This window comes from Apus apus, chromosome 14 (genome assembly GCF_020740795.1).
Source record: "Apus apus isolate bApuApu2 chromosome 14, bApuApu2.pri.cur, whole genome shotgun sequence".
Lineage (NCBI taxonomy): Eukaryota > Metazoa > Chordata > Aves > Apodiformes > Apodidae > Apus > Apus apus.
In genome coordinates this window covers 5,019,906-5,034,882 of record NC_067295.1, presented here as the reverse complement: position 1 = coordinate 5,034,882, position 14,977 = coordinate 5,019,906, and the positions used below count along the sequence as shown (strand labels likewise).

Here is a 14,977-nt window from a genome sequence, read left to right as displayed (position 1 = left end):
CAAGCTTCCCTCTGCAACTTCTCAAAATTGTATGAGACTATTTAATAGAAACCAGGTTTAAATGCACAGTATTATCAATGAATACAATAAGTATTTTTGCACTCTGACAACATTTCATACACCATTTCAGTTTATGCCTACCACAAATTGATTAACACTTATTGAAAAAATGTGTAGTAAATTGCTTTGCTAATCAAAGCAAACCGAGACACATATTTACATAGTAAGCACAGATTGAGCAAAGCAATGTGAAATTCCTAAAATCATCATCCACATGTCTCAAAAAAAGCCACAGAATCTGAGCAGGGCAATTACCACAGTGCTGGATTGATGCTGTTCCCCTTTTTTGTACCAGTATTTCCAGAGTTTCTGTGACTGAGTCAGCTGCATTCCAGTTTGAACCCTTCACAGCTTAATCCCACATCATCCGACTTCAGATGAACAAGGAATTTAGTCACTGACTCACTATTTCATAACTACACACTAAATCTGTCACCTACTGCCTTTGTAAAATACAAAAAAAATGTTTGTTTTTTAAAGATTATTTTTACACAATCAGCTGCATCCAAGACCTTTACTATCCTACAAAACCCACAGATCTACTACTTATTTCAGTAATGTAATTAAGCAAACATATACAGGCCTAAACCCAGAAACCAATAAAGCCATATTCCCTGAGTGAGGCTCATTGTTTTATTAGTGCAAGCTCTCTGGTGTGACCATGCATGGTTGGCACTGCAGTCATCCCAATTAATTACAGTCACACAGACTAAATAGTTGTAATTGTGCCAGCAGAAGTTTAAATTCATCTGGGAGAAAAAGGCTTAAATACCTCTGGGAGAAACAGACAAATCCCTTTTGTTGTTGCTACTCATGACAACTTCAGTACTAAACTAACAGAATCTAGTAATGAGCTCATCAGTTTGTCAACCAAACAAGGCTTTGACCTTGACACCCTTGTGTGTATTAGCAAGTTAGTGCAAAGCACCATGAGGGAATCTGAAGAGCAAAACAGTTGGTGCTGAGAACCTGACATTCACCTGCAGCACCATCACACCTGCAGTAAATGCAAACACAGTAAATGCATCCCAGGAGCAGTTACTACAGATTCACTGAAGTCATACTCTGAAGTATCCATCAGCAGCTGGAGAACACGAGGCTTGCTTCTGGACTACACCTTTGAGTTCAGCTTCATCAAAAAAAGTCAACACACTCCTGCAGCATGTAAGAAGTCAAGTCAATATCCCTGATCCAAACTAAACCACCAATGTAGACCCACTAGGTATGTTCTGACTCAGGCCTATGATATCAAGCCATCTGCAACTGTCACACTCACCTCATAGTTCCTGGCATTGGTATTAGCTGCCCTCTCTAGCTCTATGCGAGCTCGTTTGTGGCTAAGCTCCATCTGCATCTTCTCTCGTTCCACCTGCAGGAGCTGGGATTTGGAGTGGATATGCCCAGCTTGTTCTTCCAGCTGGCCAGTTCATGTGTGAAGAGACATTAAACACCATTAACAGCACTGCAATTACGTCCTTATCTCCCACTCTGTACTACTCAGATGACACTTGCACGACATTTTAGAAATTACAAGGTATCCATCCCCATGTCTGTGGTACTTGCCTTCTTACTCCAGATGCAGGTGGGGAAACCAAGAGTTCAACAACACACTCAGAAACACACAGCAAATAAAAATTCATTCCAACTAACATTCCTAAGTTCCTCATTCAGAATTTCTCCTTCAATCTTTAGAGGTATTCTGACAGAATATACTTCTCCAGCTAAGAAAAGGTTAATTATGAACTCCCCAAGCCTCGTGAAAGTAACAGCAGCAAACCATGATGAAGCAGAGATCGTGCTCCCCATGATCATCAACTGCTGAGCAAAACAACGTTTTTCTGCTACCTGCTACAACATTATACTTCATTTTTTTTAATTTAAATTACCTTAGAGCACAGCCAATATTAATAGAATATCTCACATCTGAGGAACAGACATTCAATGCATGAAGACTCTCTAAGCAGAGAGCACCCTCTCTAACCATCTCTGTAAAGAGATGTACCACAGACAGATAACGCATAAATTTTTGTCACCATTCCAAATGCAAAGCAGATTTACAGTAAAAAGACAGCAAACTTATTTTATACTTAGACAATAAAGTAGAAATTATATTAAGATAAAGGATAGAGAAACTTTACTCCAGCCTAATAAACAGTCCTTATGATCCAAGATGCCAGCTGAGTCTATACTTTATGAGCATAAGGCAGCTTACAAAAAAAAAAGTCATTAAAACCCACATGGATACAAAGAGAAGTGCACAAGAAAACACTACTGGCTAGCACACCAGAACCATACCTCAGGCAAAGAAACTTTGAGAAAGATTGTGAAAAAAGCTAACAAATTACTTGCTTAAAAAATACTGACAGATATAAAGCTTCTTTGTTCAGAAATATGAAAACAACTTAGAATTTAATTTCCTGAGCTGGTGTACAGATATAACAGGCAGGAAAGAAATTCAAAGCACCTTTCTACAAAACAGAAATAAATATGCCTGACACTTCAAAAACATTGTAAGATTCTAGAACGTTCACCAAAACCAGGCTTCCATTATTGAGCTCGCATTAGTATCAATTCTTTTAAAGAATTATCAGATCTTAATGAAATCAACCCCGATTCCTGGAATCAAAAGGAGTCTACAACCACACTGAAGTGGTACTGCAGGCATCACCAAGCTGATAACACCTCACCTGCACCCTCTGCTGGTACTGAATCTGCAAGGAGCTTTGAGACGATCCTGGAGTAGCCAGCCCGGACAGCCCCTCCATGCGCTGTGAAATAAAGTTGTTGAGGGATCTCAAGGTGGAGAAGACAGTGGTATTATCTTCCAAGTCCTCCATGACTCTGGAAATATATAGAAAGTCATCAGCAAAACACTCAGAGCAACCTGTGATCTACTGGCTGCTTCACTAAAGAGACACATCACTGTCCTGAGAAAACACTAAAAGCAAGGGTACAAACCCCAATGTGCTAGTCACTGCTGGCACCCACAGATTACTGCTGGCATCGACTTGAACTAGAAAACATCAACTAAGGCTGAAGTTGTAGGTCTCTGAAATGAGAAACTGATGCAACAGAGCCTGTTCTTCCCTCAGCTTTCTACCTGACATGGTTTGCTTTTATTTACATAAATTGTCCCCTGAACCTCAGCCCATAAGCATTCAAATAAAAGCTGTCATAAGTCATACAAAGTTAAGTTCTCCTTTCCTACATAATTAAGATAGATACTGGGATACAAGTAAATATTGTAGGATATTAAGATCGACAGCACATAACACTAACAAACAGCACTCATTACTCTTCCTCCAAACATCTGAGGCAGGGAGGGAAAACTAATTCCATACTAGCAGCACACCTGCCATTGTAAATAACATGATTCTGGCTCCCAAAAAGCACTTTGGAACTTAACTTAGAGCAACAAGACTTCCGAAACTGACTGTTTGCTTCTCTATGTAAAACTGTCTCTCCTCATTTATGTGAAAGTTTTTGCAATTCTTACGTCAAATTTGGAAGGGCACTAACTAAAAGGATAAAGACAAATCAAGAGCTCAAAAAGGCCTGCAAGGTTTCCTAGGAGACTTCAGGAAGCATTAAGTGAGTCCTAGTGATGGCAGGCCCCGCAGTACACGTGCAATACTCGAGAAATATACAAGAAATATACATGAAATATACAAGAAGTTTCAGGACCACGGAGGGCAACTCACAACATACACACCGGCTTGTGCCAGAGGCACAGACCTGGGGTAACTTTCAAGCTCGTGCACTGTCCAGGTAACACAGCAGCTATTCTTTGAATCTGTGTCATTCAAAAGAGGACACACGATACAAGCACGTTGGCAGCAGAACGGCCAAACAGCCAAACGAGAACGTTTATTTGAAGTACTTCAGCACCAGATGCGAATGAACTCGAGAGAGAGAACATCATCACCAAGTAACCGGGCTTCAGCAAGCCTGTTTTGAAACCCAGAACAAGGCTAAAACCGCAGAAGACACGCACATTCCGCCTCCCGGCTGCAGAAAACCCCGGGGCAAAGGCTCCGTCCCGGGGCACCGAGGGACCCCCCGTCCCCACAGCCCGGTCCCCGCGGAGAGCCCCCCGAGAGCGGCCGGGCCGGGCACCGCGGGGGGCTCAGCCCCACCCTGAGGGAGCGGAGGGGAGCGGGGCCCGGCAGCGCCCAGAGCCCTGCCCCGCCTGGGGAGCGGCCCCCGGGGGTGGGAGGAACGGGAGACACGGCACGGCCTCCCTCCCCCGCCCCCGCTCGGCCGGGCGCAACGGCAGGAGCGGAGCCGGGAGGAACGGGGCCGGGAGGAGCCGGGCCGGGAGGAGCGGGGCCGGGAGGAGCCGGGCCGGGCGGGGCCGGGCCGGGCCGGGCCTCCCGCCGCTCCTTCCCTCACTCACCCGCCGCGGGCGGCGCGCGCCCCGCTTGGATCTCCCTCCTCGCCCCGGCGCCGCGATCTCACGGGAACTCGCGCCCAGCTCTCGCGAGACACGCGGCGCGGGCCGCCGCAAGGCCGGGACGGGGCGCGCACCCGCGGCCGGAACGCCCCGCCCGGGAGCGCAGCCTCCTTCCAACCCCCCCCCCCCCGCAACCACGTTCACCCCCTGCCCGCTCTAACACCGCCCCGTCCCCCGCTCCCTCCCCGGGTCGGAGCTCCTCCTGTCCCCCCGCAGCTGCAGCCGGCGGAGCAGCGGGGGAGGCACGCGCTTGTCCCGCGCCCTGCGCGCGCCCGCGGGTGGGGCAAGTGTCCTCCCTGCACGCGCCCGCAGGGAGCGGCCCCGGGTCCCGCGCGCACCGCGGAGGTCGCCGAGCGGTTAAAATCCCGTCACAGCTGCGGGGGACCCCGGGCCGGGCGCTTGGAATGAGAAAGATCTGGAAGCCTTGGAAAGCGACCGCGCTGCCAGCCCCTCCTGCAACTCCTGCCACGGCTGGCTTGATAAAAGCGCTGTGTAGCCTTAACTTGTGGCTTCCAGATAAGGCAGTGGCTAAATTTATTCCTGCAAACAGCATTCTAGAAGTCAGTAATTTTCCCTCTCCAGGATCCAAGAAACATCTTGTCATTTCAGCGAGGAAACGTCGTTGGTCAAACATAAAATGATACTGAAAACAAGGGAAATTATCTTCTCAGTAGTGATGACCCTGCCTTCCTGTCACTCGTGGGATTGATGTGTACCTCCGAGTAGAGATTTCTAAATATAACCTGTGTCTTTAGAAAAAGCAGCAGAGCCATCAGAGTAAACATTCCAGAGCCAGTCATATATCCTGCACGGCTGCGTTGCAGATCTTACCTGACAAGGCAGCTCCTGACATCCGCAACAACGTTATCTATTTTTACATGTGCTAGGAAATTGCATGAGCTTTTAAGAAAGATGAAGTGGCAATAAATTGGCTTCAGCTCCCCTCACTGTTTTCTGACAACAGCCTTAATGTCTTGTACATGACAACATTGGCAGTGAAATGATTTTCAAGCACACGGTAAAAACTCTCATAATCACAGCTTTATTTTCATTTCCATTACTCCAGCCCCACAGGTTGCCTTTCAGATCACTCCTCTCCATTCCCAAGTTTTCTCCACAGGTGACAAGCTAGATTGGATGTCTCTGCTTGTATAATCAGTGGATAAACTCAGCAGGACACCATTCTTGTTTGGTTTTGTATTTGAAAAGCATGATGTACTTTTTAAGAACTGTGACAGATTTTCCCAGGGTCTTAATGCTGAGATTTTTCTTTAAACACACAACAAATTCAGACGTCCAGTCCATGTCTGATCACCTGCTTGACAACCTGTGGTGCTCAGCTCTCATCTCCCTTTGTACAGTCTTGCCAAGTAATAGGACTCAGCAGAGTCCTTCCGGCTGGCCTGAGGCTTTATAGTTCTCACATCTTGGAACTGCTCCTTCAATCTGCTTTGCAGAAGACGGGACTCATGTCCATCCCAGAACTTACAGAGCATCGTTCCTTTCGGCTTTAAAAGACTTCGGGACAGACCCAGAAGGCCTAAACACAGGTTGATCAGCTTCTGATGATCCAGTTCTTTAACCCCTGTCGCGTTAGGAGCCATGTCGCTCAAGATGACGTCCACCTGCTCTGCAGGAAGCAGACTCTGAATTGTCCTCAGCGTGCGTGGGTCTGACATGTCAGCCTCCGACAGGAAGACTGCTCCTTCCAGAGGAGAAATCCGCAGGAGGTCAACACCAAGGACAAAGCCAGTGGGGACAGCAGGATCTGGATTATAAGAAAGAATGGCACACTCAACACTCATAATGGTTGCAAACAACCTGCATATAAATGAGATCCGTGCTAGTCAATAAACAAAAACATATCACCTGCCGTATCTGGTCTTCATGTCCTTACACAGCTTGCTAGGTATGTCTGGATGGATGCCTTGCTATAAGCTAATCTATTCAAGACATGAAAACTGTTACTTTGGATAAGCAAAGGGTATTTTTCTTGGTTTTCTCCTATTATTTCAAGGCTGACAGTCCACAAATCCTGAACATTAGTACAGATGATAACACCTTGTCTTGTGAATATTAATGGCTTCAAGCACATAAACAGTAGATAGTGGTCACTACCATTTTTCAAGAAGGGAAATAAAACCACAGAAAAGCCAAGCTACCTGCTAGAGGCTATACAAATTTCAGAACTGAATGAAGGGATCATCTCCACAACACAGTTAATCAGAACACCTGTGACTCTGGCTCTTGCCAGCACCCATGTCCATTCCCAGCACCACCACCATCACAGCTGAGTCCTCTCACACGCTTCAAGATGAGCATCATCCCCAGCTTTGCTGCCAAAAACGTGCACCTACCAGTACCTAAGGCGTTGACCCTCTCTACAGCCACCTGGCTCCAAGCACCAGGCGCAGCTCCGCAGTCAAGAACAGAAAGTCCTGGACGAAGAATATGAAGCTTGTCATCGATTTCCAGTAACTTGAAGGCACTTCGGCAGCGGTAATGGTGCCGCTTTGCTGCCTTGACAAAGGGATCCCTCAAGTGCCTCTCCAGCCACCAGTGCTCGGTTCCAGTTTTCTTCAGAATCCCCACCGTGGTGTGGAGACATTTGCTTGCCAGACGCTGGCAGCTGGAAGAAAGGTGAGTTCACTGATTAGTGCCAAGTCACTATCTGTTTCAAAAGTCTCTGTAGTGATTGATCCTAACCTCCACGACAGCTCCACCCTTTTATCAACAGGCCCCAAAAAAAAAAAAAAAAAAAAGTCTACGAATTTGAGCTTCTCCAGCACCTTCAGTTATCTGGTCCCAGCTCAGTGTCTTTTGGATGGAGGCCTCACAGGCCCCCCGGAGCGGAGGCAGGAGGCTCCAGCTCTGCTGCTGCTCCGGCGCTGGCGTTCGCGGCCCTCGGGGGCACGACATGTCAGACGGAGCCCAGCGAGGTCCTGGGCTGGCCCAGAGGGGCTGGCGGCCTCCACGAGAGGGAAGACCAGGAACACGGCTGAGCCCCTGAGAGGAAGGAGGGATGCCCCGGCTCCTGGAGGCTCCTTCACCTCTCCGGGCAGAGCACACTGTGGCAGCCACGGGCACCGCTCCCACCACTTCCCAGGTAACGAAACCCCCACCCCAGAGCCGACAAACCCCAAACGCCCGCTCCCCGCTCCGGACGAACACTTAAAGCGCCGGAACTAAACCAGCACCTCCCCGGGGACACCCCCGGGGGCAGCACGGACCCGCCGCCCAACTCTCCTCGGCGACCCCTCCACGCACCTGCCCGCGGCGGCGGCAGCTCCCCCCGGCCAGGCCATGGCGGCCGCCTCGGCCCGCCCCGCTCCGCCCCTCACCGCGGCCGCGGGGCGGCACCGGGGCGGGACGGGAAGGGCCGGGCAGCGGGAAGCGGGAAAGCCTGACGCTGGGACACAGGTGCTCGGGGAGCAAGGGGGCCTGGCTCGGGGGATGGCGCTGCTGGGGGGGGCTTAAGTATTCGGGTTGTAGGGGGTCAAGGATTTGGGGAGGGGATCCTGGGGGACAAAGGTTTGGGCGAGGGGATCCTGGGGGACAAAGGTTTGGGGGAAGGGGTGCTGGGGGAGCAGGGGAGCGAGGGTTTGGGCCGGGGATGGTGGGGACCAGGCCTTTTGGGAGGAGGTGGTTTGTGTCGCGGGGGCATCAGGGCTGCCTGGAGCTGAGCAGCAAGTCCGGGTTTTGTCCAGCACCCCCCGGGCCGGGAAGCAGCCGGGGCTCCCCTCTTGAGGGGTTCCCGGAGCCCTTGGTGCAGTGTGTCCTCATCTGTCTCCCAGGAACCATGTGCACTTCCAGGCTCTTCACCCTCGTCCTGGTGGTGCAGCCATCCCGCGTCCTCCTGGGCATGAAAAAACGCGGGTTTGGCGTCGGTCTCTGGAACGGCTTCGGGGGCAAAGTGCAGGCAGGGGAGAGCATCGAGGAGGCTGCTCGCAGGTGAGGGCAGGCCCGGCACAGCCCCTGCCCTGGGGAGAGGGTCGGGGCACAGGGTGGGCAGTGAAGGAATCAAACCATTTGTGGTGGGCTGCAGGTGGAGTTACCGTTCTTGCCCTGTGCAAAAAGGTGAGAAATTTAATTCTGGCTGTCTAACAAAATTACAACAGCATACTGCTTATGTTTTCAATGTTAATGCTATTCGACAGGTGCTGCCTTGCACTAACATTTTCAGTCCTGGGTGAAAATCTGGTGACAAAATAAGGGAAAAATCTCAGAGGTCCCTTATGAAAAGCCCTGTAGAAATTAATTTGACTGCATAGTCAGTCAAATGAAAGCCCTAATACTGAGTTAGGGAATTAAATTGCATTGCTGTAGAGGTACAGTAGCATTTTTTAAGCTTTTTGTACTGATTTTGTGAAGTTTTTCCTTTTGTCTACTCATTAAAATCAAACAGCAGATCACAGCTGAAATGCTATCTCCTCTGAAAATTAGGTACCTCATTCTTTCCATGAATGTTGCTGGTACAAAGTCACACTTTGCCACCTCCTCACTTTCTGGTGTATGCACTAAATTGCCCTCGCACCTGGAGGAAGTTCAGTGTTGGTGTGTTTAACAGCTGTCTAACATATTTTACACTGAAGTGTCTCCTCAACCGTGCCAGTGCAACTGCTGGGGTTCTGTGGTGAGCTAACCCAGGGGACAGAAGAGCCCTCTGAGCAGTTGCACACACAGCAGGGCACAGCATTACCATACCTGATGCTTGCCTTGTGGCTTTTCATGTAATTTATCATCTCTAAGTGGAGGGAAGGAAATCAGTTTTATTACTTAAATCAGGCCTCCATTTGCTAGGCTCACACTGCCACTGACTGTGGTGTGAAGCGAATTATTTAATTTAGCATTTTATTTCCTTGGTGAGTGTTTATCTGTGCCAGTCCAGAGCTAGAAACCAGAGTTTTAGCTCACACGAGACGTCAAGTGGTGAAAGTTTCAATGTCTTCAGGGCAGTGTATCACAGCACAGCCAGCACCTGCTGCTGTGGATCGTGGAACAGTCCCATCCGCAGCCCTTTCGATGTGCCTGGTAGGAATGTGTTGCAGCATCACACGATTCCTGTCAAGGCCAGCTGAGCAGGAGGCAGTGCCCAGAGTCAGGGCCAGCCAGGCAAGCAGCCTGCTTGCCTGATTGGGAACACCACCATTCCAGCCCTGCCTCGGGGTGCAGCTCCCCTCCAGGTGGTGTCACAGTCCAAATCAAACCCCTTGCACCACCTCTGCTCTGTATTCAGAGTTGACCTATCAAGATGTGTTTCCCCGTTGTGTTGTCTCAGTGGGGTTTGCACTGGCATAAGGTGTGAAGTGTCCTCACCACACAGTTAAATATTAACCTGGAACATGAACAAGTTTCCTGTATTAGTAAGATTTCTATATTCCACTGGGAACACCATGTTCCTATGGAGCACCTGGGCACCCATGGCTCTTCACTGGCACATCTCAAAGCATTTAGCTAGTTCATTGTTTCTAGTTTGCTGCCTGTAGTGTTTCCTCAGAGCCAAACAGCTGACAGATAAATTGCTTGGAGAACCAGAGCAGTTTAGTGCTTTTTTGGTCAGTTAGCCTGTAAAATGAGGCTTTTAGCTTTGTTGCTGGAAAACTGCCTCTATTTTAGGCATAATTTCTCAGGAAGATAAACTACAATTAGCTAAGACGTTAAATTGTAATACAGTTTTGAAGGATGGAAGTAATTAAATTGATGCTAAAGGAAGCTGGAGCCTTAAAGATCATTTCCATTACATTTTAAAATTGTTAAGTTTGCCAAATTGCAACTGCATTAATTATTAACCTTAACTGAAGAGACACTGTTTCAAAGTATTCCTTATTTTTGAACATTAGAAAAAACATGGCTAAGTTAAAGGAATGCTCATTCTGTTAGAGGCAGGTAAAAATTAAAAAAAGGTCTAAGTCTGTAGCATAAACAGAGCAAGTAATTGAATGTGCTTCAAGCAGCTGTGCACAGGGATGCACAGAAAAGAGCTGCCTGGCAAGTCTCACAAAGTGCTCTTAGAAGTCTTGCCTTCCAACCTCTTGTTATGCTAAACATACTTCCAAAGAGCAGAAGTGCAAAGTTTACACAATTGCTGTGTGTTTTTTATAAGGCATTTGAGGGGAGATGGTATTCCTAATGTTTTGCGTGAAAGTAGCGTTACTTAGTAACACTCCTTGAATACATTGTAGCACCTCAGCAGTAACTGATACTGTAGCGAGTACAGATGTTCTTGTATTCTCAAAACTTTCCCCTGAAGTTGGCAAACCCTTTTGCCTAAGTAAAGTGTATCTTGGAGTTCTTATGCTTCACCTGGCTACAATCTGAACACGAGAGCCTTAGCCCACTTCTAACCGATCTCATGAAAGATCATCACGTTGCAAGGAATGTCAATTATAGTAAACAATCCATTTTCCTGAATTTTCTCCTTCCAACAAAGTATTTTCATACCAGACTACAGGAGCTTGAAATAACACACAAACAGGTCTGACGTGGCTCCCCTGTGATGTAAGTAGGCTAATAGTTTGGTGCAAGCCAGAACTCTGCTGTGCCCTGCTCTGTTCTTTCACCTTTAGTTCCCTCTGCTTTGAACGCACAAGTAAAGCCAATGCCTGATTTTTTGTTCTCCCACTTCTCACTTTCATGTAAAGTCTATTTCTTCTGCAGGGAGCTCCTGGAGGAGAGTGGACTGACCGTGGACACCTTGCAGAAGATGGGTCATATCACATTTGAATTTGTAGGCAATCCTGAACTCATGGAAGTTCACATTTTCCGGGCAGATGACTTTCATGGAGAGCCAACGGAAAGTGATGGTAGGTAGCTAGTGGAGAGGAAGGAAGGAAGGAAGGATGTACATTCTCTTCTGAGATTATATTGCTCTTAAATACAGAACTATTCATGGCAAAATCCCTGAGAAGGGAGGCAGCTGGGCTGTAGAGGGAAGCTGCTTGTTGACAGGTACTCAAATTCTAGGCAGCAAAAAAACAAGCGAAAGTCTCATGGAAAGTTCTTGTTTTCTCTCACCAGAAATGCGTCCACAGTGGTTCCAGCTGGATGAGGTGCCATTCAATCACATGTGGGCAGATGATATCTACTGGTTCCCACTTCTGCTTCAGAAAAAGTTGTTTCGTGGCTATTTTAAGTTCCAGGGACAAGACACTATCCTGGAGCACACTCTGAAAGAAGTGGAGGAAGTTTAAGAAAACTGAAGCATTCAACCCACGTGCTGCTGCCCATTTTGGGAGAGAACACCATCGGTAGTACTTAGAAGGTTCTCCTTTCTCAACCCTCCAGCAAAGGAGGCTCATTTGCCAGGTCACTAGGAAGTACGGAAAATAAGGGGGTTTCTTAGAGAAGAAACAGAAGTAACAGGATTTTTCCATGCTGTGAAGTCCCTGGCTGTGGTATTCGTTAGTGGTTGCGTGACCACAACTATTAAAAAGTTTGTATTATTGCAGGTGGCTAATTCTTTCAGCTTTTCCCTTGTGGCTAGTAAAACATTAAAAATATTTTTTAGTAAAAGCATGTGTTGTTCTGCTGTAAACAGCTTCTAGACTGTTTTAAGGGCCCTGCAGGCTTCTTTTCACAGAAACATTAAGCGGACCACAATGCAGCAGAATCCATTAGGTACCCTGTCTATGCCAGTTTCTATACAGTTCCTCATTCAGTGTTACTTCCTGAGACAAGGTGAAGCTTGACCAGTGCTGGGAAAGCCTTTTGAAATAATTAGGTAGTGATCCCTTCAGAATTCTCCAGATGAAGGTAGTTTTAGGTTACAGGAGTTAAAAAAACAAGAGGCAGAGGTAGATGTATGACACTGCCCAAGCCTTACTTTCACTCTCATAGCTCCTGCCATGAACATGAACTGTTTTGGGCATTTCAGGTAAAAACCATACTGAACAAACCCAATTTTCAGCAAGTCCATGTTGCAAAGTGCCATCAGCCACGGCTGCAGGCTTTGCCACCTGTGACCTGTTCAGCATTTGGGTCAGCCCAACTCAGGGTGCTGGTCAGCAAAAGCTTCATCAAACTGTGCTAGAAATAACATCACATATGTAACTTCTTACACAAGTTTTGTTGTGTGGTTTTGTTTTTTTTAAACACTTTTACAAACACATATAACACTTACATATAGAATCTTGGAATGTAATATAGGATCTGTAAACATTTCCAGTCTAACAGCTGTAGTAATAGTTTAATTCCTGCATTTGGATAAAGTGCTTCATACATAAGGCTATTTGAGCAAAGCAAAGATACAGGATGTTCCAGGCAGGCAAAATTCACACCCTTTGAACAAGATTGTTTCTTCTTTTCTCCCTCCAGCAGTTCTGAATAATTTATACCACTCAAAAATGCCCTTCATACGCTCAGTAAGCCACAGCTCACACTTGGAGAGTAAGAGTTAACACCTTAGACTCTTTCTTATGTGCTGCAGACTGAGTTACCTACAGAGTTTTTAATACTCACCTCTGCTTCTGACCCAGCAGTAAGAGTTTCTGGCTGTTCTAATGGAGTGAATGGCATGAGGCAAGTAGAGAAAATAAGGATAGGGGAGTAGGTAGCTTATAACAGGATGTAAGGTCTTGCTGTGTGGTTGGAAAGGGAGTGATGGGCAGCGGATACCTGTAAAGTTATCTTGATTTATTTCCTTGTGGAAACAGTGAATTGTACAGTGAGAGATCAAAGTACTTTCTGTTCCTCCAGGAGTTTAGATAGGAAGAGAACAAGTGTGGCTCAGGCCGGCACTTCTATTTGCTATCCCTTCTCCTGCACTCCAATCCTTTTATGAAGATGCTTTCACTAGCACTGACTTTTAGTTCATGTCAAAAAGTAGTGATGTTTGCACCTGCTGCAGTTGTAGAGACCAACTGGTGATCTTTGTCTTTTAGGAAACAGCACAAATTGAAGACTGAATTAGCCTGTTCAAATTTCAGGAATTACACCCTTGCACCAGCAAAGTAGAAGAGTAAAAGTACTGGAATGCATCAAGGCACTGCTGAAAACATGTTTTAACTTAGGTGGAGCACTTGCAAGGAAGATGGAAGGAGAGGGAAAGAAGGATCAAAGGTTAAGGCTGTATTGTATATATGGTTTGGAAAGCCTTTCAACACATGACACGGGTCAAAAAGCCTGTATCTTTCCACTTCACAGCTTGAAGCAGAGGAGATCTCAAGAGTAACAAAAACATATAGCCCTTTTGATAAAACATTTTGCTGGCAAAGTTTCAGGTTCTCAGCTATTTTCTACCCTGGTACCTCTACAACAGATCTTGACAGAGACACTGACAGAAAGATTGGAGGCCTTTCCTGTCACTTCTGTCATGTACATATGAAAGTCCCCATGAGCTCAAGCAACACACAGGAAGCTTCCATGCAAGAAGGCACATTAACTCTTTGGTGCTACATCTTACAGGAGCATCAGATCTTGGGCAGGCAGCACATGCTCTTCCATTAGTCTGGTTTGCTTAGTGTTCATTGCCATCTACCCAGCAACAAGCAATGGAGCCAGCTTTCACTCTCACCCTTGAGTTTAGCTAGACTGCTTGCTGCAGAAGGCAACAGCACAGAGGCAGCTAGAGCTGTTTTCCCTACACTGACTAGGGTAGACAGATGAGTGGTTCCCTGCTGCATTCTTCTAGAGGAAGGAAGCTGTACTTGCTGCTGCTCTCCAAGTCTGACAGCTCTTTAAATCAAACAGGACAAATACAGCAAGGAAATCCCTCAGATATTGAGGTAAATATAATAGTGCTATTTGCACACTGACCAGTCTCCCAGAAATAAGGTTTGCAAACTAAGGGCTGTATGAAATAGTGTACACACATGTTCAGGAATGAGACAGAAGCTCAACAGTCCAGTATGAAATAAACTCTGAAAGTGCCATGAGCTGTATCAGCTTTCAGAATACTAGGCCTCTGTTCTCAAAATACTAGGTGAACAGAGTACAATCAAATCAAGAAAACCCCACCCCCAAAACTGCTCTCAAAGAGGCAAGGGCTGCCAATGGAGGAATGGGTGTTTTCTCAAAACAGCAAAATTCCAGTTTCTTTATCAGTCACGTGGGCTGTGTTTACCATTTTTACAGTCTCTGCATTTGGACTGTGGAATTCTTGCTTTGAAGGAGAACAGGAAAGAGGAGCTAGTCTAAAGCCCAAATGTGGTTCTGACGTTTGGGTTTTTTTGTTTTTTTAAGTGAAGCCCAAAATTGTAACTTTTTTCTAAATGTGAGAAGTGCAAAGTTCTGGTCAGGTTAACACTTTGCAAGTGCTCCTGCAGAGCACAGCCCAGTCACCTACCTCAGCAAGACAAGTTATGTAGATGATCCATCACATAGATATCAGATCTTGCCCCAAAACACAGAGTATTTGCACAATTTGAATGTTTACCACATCAGGCAAACAAGGCCAAATGAGGGAGAATGGGTCCTAACACTAAGTAAATGACAGGCCACAACCAGCCAGCACTTCTGAAGATGCTA

At 46.8% G+C, this 14,977-nt stretch overlaps 3 protein-coding genes across 4 annotated transcripts in view; 1 reads left to right on the top strand and 2 right to left on the bottom strand.

Moving 5' to 3' along the window:
• Window positions 1-4,507, bottom strand: part of MAD1L1 (mitotic arrest deficient 1 like 1) — a 347,925-nt gene extending 343,418 nt beyond the window's left edge. The window contains exons 1-3 of the mRNA XM_051632510.1: window positions 4,457-4,507; window positions 2,748-2,901; window positions 1,337-1,477 (exon numbers count right to left, since the gene is read on the bottom strand). Coding sequence (XP_051488470.1) covers window positions 1,337-1,477; window positions 2,748-2,897 — 291 coding nt within the window. The 5' untranslated portion in view covers window positions 2,898-2,901; window positions 4,457-4,507. The remainder of the gene's footprint in view (window positions 1-1,336; window positions 1,478-2,747; window positions 2,902-4,456) is intronic.
• Window positions 4,508-5,539: 1,032 nt separating this feature from the next.
• MRM2 (mitochondrial rRNA methyltransferase 2) lies at window positions 5,540-8,311 on the bottom strand. 2 transcript variants are annotated; one of them, XM_051632159.1, is made up of 3 exons: window positions 7,781-8,311; window positions 6,871-7,142; window positions 5,540-6,281 (listed from the first exon to the last, which is right to left on the bottom strand). In XM_051632159.1, the coding sequence occupies exons 1-3, from the start codon at window positions 7,816-7,818 to the stop codon at window positions 5,857-5,859; spliced, it is 735 nt and encodes a 244-aa protein (XP_051488119.1). In that variant the 5' UTR covers window positions 7,819-8,311; the 3' UTR covers window positions 5,540-5,856. The 2 variants fall into 2 exon arrangements, with proteins under 2 accessions (XP_051488119.1, XP_051488120.1); XM_051632160.1 differs by having other exon boundaries at window positions 6,877-7,142.
• A 1-nt stretch (window position 8,312) lies between these two features.
• Window positions 8,313-11,960, top strand: NUDT1 (nudix hydrolase 1). The gene is made up of 3 exons (XM_051632161.1): window positions 8,313-8,464; window positions 11,171-11,316; window positions 11,531-11,960. The coding sequence occupies exons 1-3, from the start codon at window positions 8,313-8,315 to the stop codon at window positions 11,701-11,703; spliced, it is 471 nt and encodes a 156-aa protein (XP_051488121.1). The 3' UTR covers window positions 11,704-11,960.
• The last annotated feature ends 3,017 nt before the right edge of the window (window positions 11,961-14,977 follow it).